Raw genomic sequence first — 15,895 nt, 5'->3', positions numbered from 1 at the left:
GGGTAAAGAAAATGTGAATCGCTGCGTGAAGGAAGACCCTTTCAGAGAGGAGATAAAACCATTCTACTCAGCTTAAGAATAATACAAAATCCATCAAACATCTCTCACCCCTCTGCATTGAAAATCCCTCTCATGGCCCTCTTGAAAGAGCGCTCTCTGCCTCTAAGCTGGCGATAACTTTGTCCCCTCCATAGTATCTCTACCCAGCTTACTGTTTTATATTTACTAAACGTAAGCCCCGTTACCCCCCCTGCCACTTGCCTATGATCACATAATATAATATTTACAGAGAGCAATACAGTAAACAGTGTACATGCTGAGAGAGCGCCTGGCCCAAAGGCTTAGCTACCTCTGTGAGATGTATGCATGGTGCTAGCTACCTGGGAGGCTTTGGGGAAAAACATTTTTATATAATCCTCTGTCATTGGCATGCTCTCAGACTACAGCATTTGAAAGGGATGTTTTGAATATGCTAAATACCTTTTCTTTCTTGTCCGTCTTTCTCTCTTTTTTTTCTCTCTTTTTTTTTTCCTTCTCCTTTTCAATCCAGTATCCAACAGGCGGAGATGGGAGCTGCTATGGACGCACTCGAGAAATGTGAGTAGTTTGAAGAAGTTGGAACCACCACTAAGTGTAATATGTTTAAGCCCTTCACATACTGTAGTACCCTGCTTTGGTTCTTTTGTTCAATATTTGCTTTGTCTTTTCAAATATTTTTCTAAATGACTGCCAAAGTGTAGTGGCCTGTCCAGTCATTTGAAGAGGTTCGAACCACCTCGACGTGTTTAAGCCTTTCACAAATAACATATACCCTGCTTTGGTGTCTTTTAAATTACGAAATGGCTGCCAAAGAGCTTTGGAGAGCGGTGGTCACTGCCCTGTCCAGTCGGTTGGCTGCTGGATACGGAGCATTAGCCTGTTTGAAGAGAAAGTCCAGAACACAGCTAGCATGTGGCCTGGCCTGCCTGCATTATGGGCCAAGGATGCTAAGCTAACACCAGCTAAGGGCCCTCTGCAATGCTAATAGCCTTGGAGGACCTTGTTGAAGTCTCTGTTTGGTGTATTTAAAACAAAAGGGACAAAATGAGAATAGGCCTTGGTCTGTGTGTGAGACTTGTGTCTAGTATGATCCCGGTTCTTGAGCTGTGTAGTGCTGTGACTTGCATCTTAGGGCATAGGGTTCCATTTGGTAAGCAGACTATTTAGATCCCTATGTAACAATTCGCCAATATGCATCGGTTGCTGGTTTAAATGTTTAAGATATGAGTGCATCGGTCTGCGGGACCCCAAACCAATCCAAATGTAGCATGATTCGGTCAGAAAATCCATTAAAATGTTACGAATCGCTGGTTCACTAAAATGTTTTACTCAATTACTCAAATTGCTTTCTTTCCATCTTCTGAAAATACCTCATCTCTTGTGACAACTATGCAGTCTGACAACTCTCCTTCAGTGTCGGACTAAGCATGTAATTATGTTGACAGTCATTGATCTACATGTCATTTTGCATGCCGATCAACCCCATGCAATATCAGTAGCCTAGACAAATTGCGCGCTGCGCATTTCTTCGCTCACTGACAAAGGAGAGGTAGGCCTATTCCTGATCTGACATGTCTGCGTGTGATTTTCAGCTTTCAAAAGATTGTAAAATAACTTGCGCAATATTTGACTTTATTAGTTGAGTGATAACCAATGTAATTTCAGAGTTAATTTTTTTTATCAAATGTGCTGTTTACAATTGTGTTTTACTGGATCAGGGCTTACAGTATATTTTATTTAGATTGTTCAGGTTCACCATCACAAATAGTTTTGGTAGTTTTCCTTGAAACAATCAGTTTCAGACCTCTTGACTTATTCGGAAATGGATTAAATAAAAAAAACATCAATCTACACAATACCCCATATTGACAAAGTGAAAACAGGTTGATAAACATTTTTGCAAATGTATTAAAAATATAAAAACCAAATAGGGAAAGTTGTTCAACTGAAATGTCTTCCGCATACCTTATTTACGTAAGTATTCAGTCCCTTTCCAATGAGACGAATTTGAGCACAGGTACACCTGTTTCCATTGATCATCCTTGAGATGTTTCTAAAACTAGATTGGAGTCCACCTGTGGTAAATTCAATTGATTGGACATGATTTGGGAAGGCCGAAGGAATTGTCCGTAGAGCTCCGAGAGAGGATTATGTCGAGGGACAGATCTAAGAACATTTCTGCAGTATTAAAGGTCCCCAAGAACATGGTGGCCTCCATTCTGAAATGGAAGAATGGAACCACCAAGAAATTGGAACCACCAAGACTCTTCCTAGAGCTGGCTGCCCGGCCAAACTGAGCCATCGGAGGAGATGGGCCTTGGCAGGGAGGTGACCAAGAATCCAAAGGTCACTCTTGACAGAGCTCTAGTCCCTTTGTGGAGATGGGAGAACCTTTCAGAAGGACAACCATCTCTGCAGCAATCCACTAATACGGCCTTTATGATAGTGGCCAGAAGCCACTCCTCAGTAAAAGGCACATGACAGCCCACTTTGAGTTTGCTAAAAGGCACCTAAAGACTCTTACTACGAGAAACAATATTTTCTGGTCTGATGAAACCCAGATTGAACTATTTGGCCTGAATGCCGTCTGGAGGAAATCTGGCACCATCCCTACATTGAAGCATTGTGGTTGCAGCATCATGCTGTGGTAATGTTGTTCAGCGACAGGGACAGGGAGACCAGTCAGGATAGAGGGAAAGATGAATGGAGCAAAGTACAGAGATCTTTTTTGAAAACCTGCTCCAGAGCGCTCAACCTCAGACTGGGACGAAGGTTCACCTTCCAACAGGACAACGACCCTAAGCACACAGCCAAGATAATGCAGGAGTGGTTTTGGGACAATTCTCTGAATGTCCTTGAGTGGCCCAGCCAGAGCCCGGACCTGAACCCGATCGATCACCTCTGGAGAGACCTGATAAAAGCTGTGCAGCAACACTCCCCATCCAACCTGACAGAGCTTGAGAGGATCTGCAGAGAAGAATTGGAGAAACTCCCCAAATAGAGATGTGCCAAGCTTGTGGCGTCATACCCTAGAATACCCAAGGCTGTAATCGCTGCCAAAGGTGCTTCAACAAAGTACTGATTAAAAGGTCTGAATACTTATGTAAATGTAATTTTTATTTTTGTATTAATTAGTTAACATTTCTAAACTCGTTTTTGCTTTGTCATTATGGGATATTGTGTGTAGATTGTGAAAGAAAAAAAAACATTTAATCAATTTTAAAATAAATCTGTAACCTATCAAAATGTGGAAAAAGGCAAGGGGTCTGAATAATTTCCGACGGCACTGTATATGGTCATTTTTAGAAATACAGGAAAATAGCACTTCAATCGCTTTTGCTACCCGCACTTCATGGTCAACGCAAGAGAAGCGTTGTCTATTTTAATGTCGAAAAATATTTAACCCTCTCTGGTCATAGGAACAACATGAATTTGTGCATGAAGCAGATGCAGTGCGACTTGAGTTTCGCCATCAGGGGGAAGACTGTGTCCAGTGGTCAGTCTCACCGGAGGAAAGGAAGGAGAGAGCAGGGACCGTGAGAGGCGGACCCTCTGCCGCTTTCTCCCTCCCTCCTCTGAGGCGTTTTTTTCGGAACTCGGAAATCTCCGACTTCAGTGCGTTCAAGACAACTTCGATAAAATTGGGACATTTTTTTTGAATGGTCATCCAAATCGGAACTCCAAGTCAGATGTTCAGGCATCTTTCTAGATAGAGCTCCGACTTTCCGAACTGAAGGTCACTGACGTTATGATTTGACCTCGTTTTCTTTTTTTCCATTTTTGAGTAAACGGTTGTCTTGAATGCATCATGACCACCAGATGCAGGTACCATCAGTCCAGTAAAATAATACAAATAATAATATGCAAATTATTTATGCTCAGCTATGCCTCGCAAGTGCTACACAAACTGAGCTATTTTGTTATCAAAGCTCGAGTTTTGAAATATAATATTGTCTGAGGAGCAATATTGGCAGGCCAGGAATATAGCCAACATGCTGTGATAATGAATTAGGCCTTCTGCACAAACCTCATTCCTACAGAACTGTTTTGATTAGGTTAATGTAAGAAAATATATAGATGTTTAAAAATAATCTGAGCTGTAGATCTTGACTAAGGATGTGATCTTGTTGATCACTGGTCTAAACCATTTGATTATGACGCGGGGGTGAAATCCAAAGTTGTACTTTATATTCTTTGGCCATGTCATAGCAATTTTTTAAAGATAAATATTGATACAATTCTAGCTCTAACACTTTCAATCTGCAAAAATGATACATTAATTAGTGTGTGATGGTGATTTCAGATCAAAAGTGAGGTGGGGGCCTCATTTGCGTTGCCTCATTCACTGCCAGGTAGAACACAATTATAGGCTCTCAGAACCTGATATGAAAGAAATCCCCATCATCATCATCCCCATACACCAATCACCTCCTCCGAAACTCTGCACATCTATGTGCATGTGTAATGCATTAGTTTGAATACATTGAGAGTTAGGTGTGTGCGGACCAGTAACACATTAATCAACAGTATAATTTGTTCCTCTTCACCTGACCTAATTAGCGCGTAGCTGTGTGAAGCCAGCCTTGCTGGAGTACGGAGGAAGCAGACGAAGTTGCGAAGGTCACTAAGGTCAAAGATTTTATTTGGTTTCGGCCTGCAAATGAGTCCCCTAGGGGCCTGTGATTGATACTGTTTGGGCATTCAAACCCTCGCTTTTATGAAACATTAGCGTCTTAGGGTGTTTGTTTTTTTAACAGCCCCACCTTCCCTCCTTATCTGGAGGCGTAGAGAAGACATGCTCTCTCTCCCTCTCTCAATCCCCCATCTCCTCCAATTCTTAATTCCCTCCATTCCCTCTCCCCTGTGTAATGCCCCTGTCATAGTGATTGATAGATGCTCATTACTAGTAAATGAACATTTCCCTCCTCATAAATTGCCGTTTCATGTGACTAGTTTAGCGATACCTCCTGAAAAGGTCAGTTCATTTAAAATCATCTCTCCCTGCAAAGCCTCTTCCTCTCCCTTCATCAGACATTACAAACTGTCCAGGTCTGCAACCCAAATGGCACCCTATGCCGTTCAGTGCCTTCAGAAAGTATTCACTCCCTTTTGTTTGTCACAGCCTTAATTTAAAATGGATTAAATGTAAATGTTTTGATGCTAGCCTACACACAATATCCCATAATGTCAAAGTGGAATTATGTTTTGGATTTATTTTTACACGTTAATTAAAATGTGTAAAATGTCTTGAGTCAATAACTATTCAGCCCCTTTGTTAAGGCAAGCCTAAATAATTTCAGGAGTAAAAATGTGTTTAACAAGTCACATTTTATTTTTTACATTTAACCTTTATTTAACTAGGCAAGTCAGTTAACTTATTCTTATTTACAATGACGGCCTACACCGGCCAATTGTGTGCTGCCCAATGGGACTCCCAATCATGGCCGGTTGTGATTTTTCTTATTTAACCTTTATTTAACTAGGCAAGTCAGTTAAGAACAAATTCTTATTTACAATGACGGCCTAGGAACATTGGGTTAACTGCCATGTTCAGGGGCAAAAATACATAGTTTTACCTTGTCAACTTAGGGATTCGATCTAGCAACCTTACGTTTACTAGTCCAACGCTCTAACCACTAGGCTACCTGCCGCCCAAAATACATGATACAGCCTGGATTCGAACCAGGGTGTCTCTAGTGACGCCTCTAGCACTGAGATATGGTGCCTTAGACTGCTGTGCCACTCGGGAGCCCATAAAGTTGCATGGACTCACTCTGTGTGCAATAATAGGGTTTTAAATGATTTTTTAATGACTACCTCGTCTCAGTACCTCACACGATTGTCTGTAAGGTCCCTCAGTCGAGCATTGAATTTCAAACACCAATTCAACCAATAAGACCAGGGAGGTTGTCCTATGCCTTGCAAAGAAGGGCACCTATTGGTGGATGGGTGAAATTAAAAAGCAGACATTAAATATCCCTTTGAGCATGGTGATGTTATTAATTACACTTTCGATTATGTATCAATAAACCCAGTCACTACAAAGATAAGGAAGGAAACCGCTCAAGGAATTCACCATGAGGCCAGTGGTGACTTTAAAACAGTTTCAGAATTTAATGGCTGTGATAGGAGACTGGGGATGGATCAACAATGTTGACTTACTCCACAATACTAACCTAATTGACAGAGTGAAAAGAAGGAAGCATGTACTGAATAAAAATATTCCAAAACATGCACCTGTTTGCAATAAGGCTCTAAAGTAAAACTGCAAAAATGTGGAAAATAACTAGCGTTGTGTTTTGATTGCAAAACGTTATGTTTGGGGAAAATCCAACACATCACTGAGTACCACTCATCATATTTTCAAGCGTGGTGGCTACAACATGTTATAGGTATGCTTGTCATCTGCAATTACGAGTTATTTTATTTAAAAAGTAACGGAATAGAGCTAAGCACAGGCAAAATCCTAGAGCAAAACCTGGTCTGCTTTCCATCAGACACTGGGAGACACAATCACGTTTCAGCCGGACAATATCCTAAAACACATTGCCAAATCTACACTGGAGTTACTTACCAAGAGTATATTGAATGTTCCTGAGTGGCCTAGTTACAGATTTGACTTAAATTGGCTTGATAATCTATGGCAAGACTTGAAAATGGCTGTCTAGCAATGATCAATAACTTGATTGAGCTTAAAGAATGTTTGAAAGAATAATGTGCCAGTGCTGCACAATCCAGGTGTGCAAAGCTCATAGAGACTCACAACTGTAATTGCTGCCAAAGGTGATTGTTGACTCACGGGGTTGAATACTTATCTAATCAAGAAATGTTTTCTTCCACTTTGACTTTTAAAGTATTTTGTGTAGATTCTTAACAAATTACAATTAAATCCATTTGAATCCCACTTTTTGTAACAACATAATGGGGGAAAAGTCAACATACTTTCTGAAGTCACTAGGGAATAGTAGGGTGCCATTTTGGTTGCGACCTCGGGCTGCGTTGGACTGTTTTTTCACCCCTTTCCCAATAAAGCTAGCTACTTGCTGAGAGAGTGCAGTCAAAATCCAGTTTTTCCTGTGATTTGTATCATATTGTACAGCAGCTGATAAAACTGTAACATTGGAAAGGTGCGAAGACGTTGGACGGATGTTATTTCTTAATAGTGGCCGGGAGGGCTGGGCGATTTGGCCAAAATGTCAAATCACAATATCTTTCTTATTTGTGACGTTATGTTTCTGAATAACAAAAGTTTTAAGTATGTTTTTTTAAAGAAGTGCATGACAATAGAAGTGCAACAAATGAATTCTACGTGATTTTAAATTGCCATTCTTTGTTCTGTTGGTTTAATGCTCGACAAAACAGATAAAGTAGTCCAATTTGTACAATTTTTAATTTCTTTAGCAATTTAATCAAAATTTTGTTATGAACGATATATACAGTGCCTTGCAAAAGTATTCGGCCCCCTTGAACTTTGCGACCTTTTGCCACATTTCAGGATTCAAACATAAAGATATAAAACTGTATTTTTTTGTGAAGAATCAACAACAAGTGGGACACAATCATGAAGTGGAACGACATTTATTGGATATTTCAAACTTTTTTTAACAAATCAAAAACTGAAAAATTGGGCGTGCAAAATTATTCAGCCCCCTTAAGTTAAATACTTTGTAGCGCCACCTTTTGCTGCGATTACAGCTGTACGTCGCTTGGGGTATGTCTCTATCAGTTTTTCATCGAGAGACTGACATTTTTTCCCATTCCTCCTTGCAAAACAGCTCGAGCTCAGTGAGGTTGGATGGAGAGCATTTGTGAACAGCAGTTTTCAGTTCTTTCCACAGATTCTCGATTGGATTCAGGTCTGGACTTTGACTTGGCCATTCTAACACCTGGATATGTTTATTTTTGAACCATTCCATTGTAGATTTTGCTTTATGTTTTGGATCATTGTCTTGTTGGAAGACAAATCTCCGTCCCAGTCTCAGGTCTTTTGCAGACTCCATCAGGTTTTCTTCCAGAATGGTCCTGTATTTGGCTCCATCCATCTTCCCATCAATTTTAACCATCTTCCCTGTCCCTGCTGAAGAAAAGCAGGCCCAAACCATGATGCTGCCACCACCATGTTTGACAGTGGGGATGGTGTGTTCAGGGTGATGAGCTGTGTTGCTTTTACGCCAAACATAACGTTTTGCATTGTTGCCAAAAAGTTCAATTTTGGTTTCATCTGACCAGAGCACCTTCTTCCACATGTTTGGTGTGTCTCCCAGGTGGCTTGTGGCAAACTTTAAACGCCACTTTTTATGGATATCTTTAAGATATGGCTTTCTTCTTGCCACTCTTCCATAAAGGCCAGATTTGTGCAATATACGACTGATTGTTGTCCTATGGACAGAGTCTCCCACCTCAGCTGTAGATCTCTGCAGTTCATCCAGAGTGATCATGGGCTTCTTGGCTGCATCTCTGATCAGTCTTCTCCTTGTATGAGCTGAAAGTTTAGAGGGACGGCCAGGTCTTGGTAGATTTGCAGTGGTCTGATACTCCTTCCATTTCAATATTATCGCTTGCACAGTGCTCCTTGGGATGTTTAAAGCTTGGGAAATATTTTTGTATCCAAATCCGGCTTTAAACTTCTTCACAACAGTATCTCGGACCTGCCTGGTGTGTTCCTTGTTCTTCATGATGCTCTCTGCGCTTTTAACGGACCTCTGAGACTATCACAGTGCAGGTGCATTTATACGGAGACTTGATTACACACAGGTGGATTGTATTTATCATCATTAGTCATTTAGGTCAACATTGGATCATTCAGAGATCCTCACTGAACTTCTGGAGAGAGTTTGCTGCACTGAAAGTAAAGGGGCTGAATAATTTAGCGACGTACAGCTGTAATCGCAGCAAAAGGTGGCGCTACAAAGTATTTAACTTAAGGGGGCTGAATAATTTTGCACGCCCAATTTTTCAGTTTTTGATTTGTTAAAAAAGTTTGAAATATCCAATAAATGTCGTTCCACTTCATGATTGTGTCCCACTTGTTGTTGATTCTTCACAAAAAAATACAGTTTTATATCTTTATGTTTGAAGCCTGAAATGTGGCAAAAGGTCGCAAAGTTCAAGGGGGCCGAATACTTTCGCAAGGCACTGTATCTACAGTGCCTTCAAAGTGTTCATACCCCTTGATTTATTCCACATTGTTATAGCCTGAATTCAAAATGGATTAAATGTATTTTCTCACCCATCTACACAGGGTACCCCATAATGACAAAGTGAAAACATGTTATTAGAAATGTGTGCAAATGTATTGAAAATGATATGGAGAGAAATCTCATTTACATAAGAATTCACACCCCTGAGTCAATACTTAGTAGAAGCACCTTATAGCAGCGATTGTAGATATGAGTCTTTCTGGGTAAGTCTCTAAGAGCATTCCACACCAGGATTGTGCAATATTTTTTTCAAAATTCTTCAAGCTCTGTCAAATGTTTTGTTAACCATTGTTAGCCATCCTTTTTCAGGGATTACCATAAATGTTTAGGTAGATTTTAATCAAAACTGTAGCTCTGCCACTCCAGGGAACATTCACGGTCTTCTTGGTAAGTAACTCCAGTGTAGATTTGGCCTTGTGTTGTAGGTTATTGTCCTGCTGAAACAGGAATTCATCACCCAGTGTCTGGTGGAAAGCAGACTGAACCAGGTTTTCCTCTAGGATTTTGCCTGTGCTAAGCTCCATTCATTATCCTGGACAAACTCCCCAGTCCTCAACGATTACAAGCATACCCATAACATGATGCAAAATATGGAGAGTGGTACTCAGTACTGTGTTGTATTCTATTTTCCCCAAACATAACACTTTGTATTGCTTTGTCACATTTTTTTCCAGTATTATTTTAGTCGGGACACATGTTTTTGAATATTTGTATTCTGTACCAGCCTCCTTTTTTTCACTCTGTCAATAAGGTTAGTATTGTGGAGTAACTACAATGTTGTTGTTTCATCCAACTCTTAACTGTTTTAAAGTCAACTTTGGCCTCATGGTGAAATGCCTAAGCAGTTTCCTTCCTCTATGGCAACTGAGTTAAGAAGGACTCATGTATCTTTGTAGTGACCAGATGTATTGATACACCATTTGAAGTGTAATTAATAACTTCACCACGCTCAAAGGGATACTCAGGTGCCCTTCTTTGCGAGGCATTGGAAAACCTCCCTGGTCTTTGTGGTTGAATCTGTGTTTGAAACTAAAGGACTGTACAGTTAATTGTATTTGTGGGGTACATAGTCATAAAAAAATTGTTCAACACTATTATTGCACACAAAGCGAATCCTATTATGTGACTTAAGAAAATTTACTTATTTAGGCTTGCCATAACAAAGGGGCTGAATACCTATTGACCCAAGACATTTCAACTTTTCATTTTTAATTAATTTGTAAAAAATTATAATTCCACTTTGACATTATGTGCAGGCCAATGACAAAACATTTACTCAATTTTAAATTCAGACTGTAACACAACAAAATTTGGATGAAGCCAAAGGGTGCAAATACTTTCTTTAGGCACGGGTATGTTGAGTCATAACGGTATAGCGGTATTCAATTACATCGGCCAGCTGGTTGAAAAAACAATCTACACAGCTCCTTCTTATCAGCATGTTTTGCATGACATCACCAGGTGATTATAATATAGACCAATGACAGCTATTTTTCAGATTACATATCCCTCACATACTGTATCCCTCCTCCTCCCCACTCAGACCACTCCCAGACAATCCTAGCAAAATATTAGTTTATTATTGCAAAATATATATTTGTTTATTTTTGACCTTTTGAATTGAAAACTATTACAGTAAGGTGCTTAGTTGTTACCCCCCAATTTTTTTTTTTATTGAATAAAAAAACGCTGCGTTTTGTAGTTTAACATTTTTATTGAAAGGGATGGACAGAAATGAGCTAGGAGACAGATAATTAAAGAGAATGTAGTGTTAACCAGTGGGGCCAGGATTCAAACCCACGCAGTCACGGGATCGCACAATGTGACGCAGCAACTGCTCGACCAACCTCAGGGCATGCACACATTTTCTCCCCTTAAACTAACAATATCTTACAGTAACTACCTACAGTATGTCTGACTGTCCAATGGCTTCCTACGTTGCTGTATGATTCTGCCTGTCAGGATTCATTTCCATGTTTTATTTAAGGCCTTCTTTGGTATCGGGCCGCTTTAGAGTGGAATTTAAGTTTTTGTTCAAACCGTACGACCGCCGATTCCCTCCCTGACAGGCAGCTTAACTGCAGCAGAAGAGAAGTAAAGAGGTAAGAGAGACAGAGCTGTGCTCAGCCCTCGCTCAGACAGCTCATTAAAGAGAAATGGGCCCAATATTTGGTGTTCGTTACGCTGTAGAGATCCGCTGGTGGCTCCAGGGATTCTCATTTTATTAATTGATGGCCTCTCATTTTGACAATCTCCTGCCTGTATCTGTCGAGGCAGAATTAAATGTTAACCAAGGCCTGAACTAGAGGAGGGGGTGCAAACAGAGCTAAGGCTGAGACTGCTAGGTAGGAGGAAGAGGGGGAAGGAGAGTAGAGAGCGAGAGAGAGAGAGAGAGGCAGCCCAGCGGCCTCACACACCTCGGCCCTGAAAGGTCGGAGAACATGAAATATACATGGGGAGACGAGTTAACCATTCGTCAACACATCGCTCATCCTTTTTTTGGAGCAGCCGGAGATAGTTTTGTTCTCTCTTTATCTCTTTCGCTCATCTGATATCACATGCTTTCTCTGTCTCCATCTCTCACCCTCTTCCCCTCTCTCTCTCTCTCTCTCTCTCTCTCTCTCTCATGCGCTCAATCTATTCCTTTCTCCTTTATGCTCTTACTCTTGCTCTTTTTCTCTCTCTCGTGGTCTTTCAATCTCTTTTCTTTGTCACCACCACTTCATTTCATACGCTTTCCCCCCTGCAGCTGCATGTTTCCTAAACAATGCTGTTTCTTCTCCTGAATACTACAGGAAATAGTCTCTGGATGTGTCCCAGATGGCTTCCTATTCCATATATAGTGCATTACTAAGTAGGCTTTGGCTGGTAGCGAGCAGGGAGGGGACTAGATTCTCTCTCCTCAGCTGTCACTAAACCCTTAATCTCTTGGTAAAGGCTTCTGTGAATGCACAACAAGTACAATACAGTATGAAGGATGGATGGGTGGATGGAGGATCTGAATGTGCTGCTTCTGTGTGTGTTTATTTATTTGCTCCCCTTGGCAAGACAGGGAGGTAGGGTCTAGACAAAGATAGATGAAGTGTTGTGGTTGGCCTATAGGTGATATGTATTCAGTCTGTTCGTAATAAAGCCGAAGCTTAGTGCTGGAGAGAGCATTCCCCCATCCACGTTGATGGGGCCGAGGTAGAGAGGGTCAAAAGCTTAAAGTTCCTCGGTGTGCACATCACTGATAACCTGAAATGGTTCATCGACAGCGTGGTGAAGATGCAACAGCGCCTTTTCAACCTCGGGAGGCTAGAGAAATTTGACATGGCCCCTAAGACCCTCACAAACCTCTAGAGATACACCATTGAGAGCATTCTGTCTGGCTGTATCACCGCAGTGCTCTCAAGGGTGGTGTGGTCAGCCCAACGCATTACTCTCGGCACACTGCCTGCCCTCCAGGACATCTACAACACCCGGTGTCACAGGAAGAACCAAGAAGATCATTAAGGACCTCAGCAACCCGAGCCACGGCCTGTTCACCCCTCTACCATCTAGAAGACGTAGACAGTACAGGCGCATCAAGGCTGGGACCGAGAGACTGAGATACAGCTTCTATCTCCAGGCCATCAGACTGTTAAACAGTCACCACTAACCTTAGTTCAGCGGTTCCCAAACTAGGGGTGATATGATAATGGAGTCGTGGAAGAATTTCCCGTATAACATATATCTATTGTACATATATACAACAAAAGATGTACTATAATATTTTCTTTATCTTAAAATCATTAATGTGGTTAACCTTAAACATCTAAATGAAAATTATTCAAATCTAAAAGATCAAATTAAACCATGGAGGGCCCTTAGATTATGGGGAAAGGCTGTACTTGACCATTGCACTTGAATCATTCCCACGGTGAATGGCTAGGCCTGCTACGCTATGAAACCACACACTACTGCAGAGACTTTGATATTACCGAACGCAATTGATATTGTGAGAACAATTTGTGGGGAGGCACAAAAACTCACATCAGTTAACAATGTTAAACACATCATTTATGCTATTGCCAGCAGTCAAGAGGAAACTCTGACTGAACGTTAACTGTGAGGGCTTCCAAATGGACGTTAACTGTGAGGGCCAAGATGCCCATTCATTGACTTTTGTTCGCTATACATGTCAGGGGATGCTATTCACAAAGATATTGTTCTGTCTCACAATTTCTGAGCATGAAACGGCATATGGGATGTTCAGTGTGCTGCCCGGCTATATTGACGAAAAACAGATTCCATATGGGATCGAATGGTGGGCTTTTGCTCAGATGGGGCGCCATCTATCACGGGATGGCGGGCAGGCCAAAAGGACTCGAAGGGAATAATACCCTGCCATCTGCCTCTGAGCATTGATGCCGAGTTCAAAACAAACCGGAACTCTGAACTTCGGAAAATCTCGGACTTCCGTCTTCAGTGCGTTCAAGACAACTGGGAACTCGGCAAAAATCAAACTAGGAATTCCACCTCGGGCCTCTTTCTAGTGCTCTGCCTCTGACTTTCCAACCTAAAGATCACTAACGTCATGATTTTACCTCATATTTTTCCAAGTTCCCAGTTGTCTTAAAAGCACCATTCATGATTGGCTACCATTGGCCAGCTGATATGTGTGAAGCTGGATTCAGTGCTCTGGTCTGCATTAAAACCAGATATCGATCCAGGTTGGATGTGACGGCAGATATGAGGTGCGCGCTGTCGACCACGCCCCCCTGACTTTGAGAAGCTAGGACGCGACATGCATCAAGCACACCTATCTCATTAGTGGTGGTGAGATAAGAGACATGTCAGACTCATTTGCAATTGACTGCCCCACATTTGATGGTGAGTTAAGACAAATCTGAAATAATGTTTATTTAATAAAAAATGTATTGACTGCCATAGCCAAAAATTTAAAAAAATGTCAAATTCTGTAATTAACCGCAAATGTTTTCACATGGGTGGGGTTGTGAGAATGTTCAGTTAACAGAATAGGGTAATGGGCCAAAAAAGTTTGGGAACCCCTGTCTTAGTCACTGTTCTAGCCGGCTACCACGGTACTCTACCCTGCACCTTAGAGACTGTTGCCGTATGAACAGTTGAAGTCAGAAGTTTACATACACCTTAGCCAAATACATTTAAACTCAGTCCTGACATGTAATCCTAGTACAAATGCCCTGTCTTAAGTCAGTTAGGATCACCACTTCATTTTAGGAATGTGAAATGACAGAATAATAGTAGAGTGATTTTATTTCAGCTTTTATTTCTTTAATCACATTCCCAGTGGGTCAGAAGTTTACATACACTCAATTAGTATTTAGTAGCATTTCCTTTCAATTGTTTAACTTGGGTTAAACATTTCAAGTAGCCTTCCACAAGCTTCCCACAATAAGTTGGGTGAATTTTGGCCCATTCCTCCTGACAGAGCATGTGTAACTGAGTCAGGTTTGTAGGCCTCCTTGCTCGCACGCGCTTTTTCAGGTCTGCCCACAAGGGCATTGTGATGGCCACTTCAATACCTTGACTTTGTTGTCCTTAAGTCATTTTGACACAACTTTGGAAGTATGCTTGGGGTCATTGTCCATTTGGAAGACCCATTTGCGACCAAACTTTAACTTCCTGACTGATGTCTTGAGATGTTGCTTCAATATATCCACATCATTTTCCTGCCTCATGACGCCATTTATTTTGTGAAGTGCACCAGTCCCTCCTGCAACAAAGCACCCCCAAAACATGATGCTGCCACCCCCGTGCTTCACGTTTGGGATGGTGTTCTTCATCTTGCAAGCGCCCCCCTTTTATTTCCAAACATAACGATGGTCATCATGGCCAAACAGTTATATTTTTGTTTCATCAGACCAGAGGACATTTCTCCGAAAATTACTTTGTTTTTTCCCATGTGCAGTTGCAAACTGTAGTCTGGCTTTTTTATGGTGGTTTTGGAACAGTGGCTTCTTCCTTGCTGAGCAGCTTTTCAGGTTGTGTCGATATAGGACTCATTTTACTATGGATATAGTTAATTTTGTATCTGTTTCCTCCAGCATCTACACAAGGTCCTTTGCTGTTGTTCTGGGATTGATTTGCAATTTTCACACCAAAGTACGTTCATCTCTAGGAGACAGAACACGTCTCCTTCCTGAGCGGTATGACGGCTGCGTGGTCACATGGTGTTTATACTTGCGTACTATTGTTTGTACCGATGAATGTGGTACCTTCAGGTGTTTAGAAATTGCTCCCAAGGATGATTGATATCAAGCAAAGAGGCACTGAGTTTGAAGTTAGGCCTTGAAATGCATCCACAGGTACACCTCCAATTGACTCAAATGATGTCAATTAGCCCATCAGAAGCTACTAAAGCCATCATTTTCTGGAATTTTCCAATTTGTTTATAGGCACAGTCAACTTAGTGTATGTAAACTTCTGACCCACTGGAATTGTGATATAGTAAATTTTAAGTTAAATAATCTGTCTGTAAACAATTGTTGGAAAAAGTACTTGTGTCATGCACAAAGTAGATGTCCTAACTGACTTGCCAAAACTATAATTTGTTAAGAAATTTGTGGAGTGGTTGAAAAACAAGTTTTAATGACCTAAGTGTATGTAAATGTCTGACTTCAAGTGTGTGTGTGCGTGCGCGCGTGTGTGTG

The 15,895-nt window shown here is 41.2% G+C and overlaps 1 protein-coding gene across 3 annotated transcripts in view; it reads left to right on the top strand.

Annotated features, from left to right (window-relative positions):
* Positions 1-15,895, top strand: part of LOC139420430 (drosha ribonuclease III) — a 138,043-nt gene that overhangs the window by 111,773 nt on the left and 10,375 nt on the right. For all 3 annotated transcript variants that reach the window (XM_071170555.1, XM_071170557.1, XM_071170556.1), the window contains exon 31: positions 551-597. In XM_071170555.1, the coding sequence (XP_071026656.1) occupies positions 551-597 (47 nt within the window). The remainder of the gene's footprint in view (positions 1-550; positions 598-15,895) is intronic.

This window comes from Oncorhynchus clarkii, chromosome 11 (assembly GCF_045791955.1).
Source record: "Oncorhynchus clarkii lewisi isolate Uvic-CL-2024 chromosome 11, UVic_Ocla_1.0, whole genome shotgun sequence".
Lineage (NCBI taxonomy): Eukaryota > Metazoa > Chordata > Actinopteri > Salmoniformes > Salmonidae > Oncorhynchus > Oncorhynchus clarkii.
Note: the sequence above shows the minus strand (reverse complement) of the source record. Positions and strands in the feature narration are given on the sequence as shown.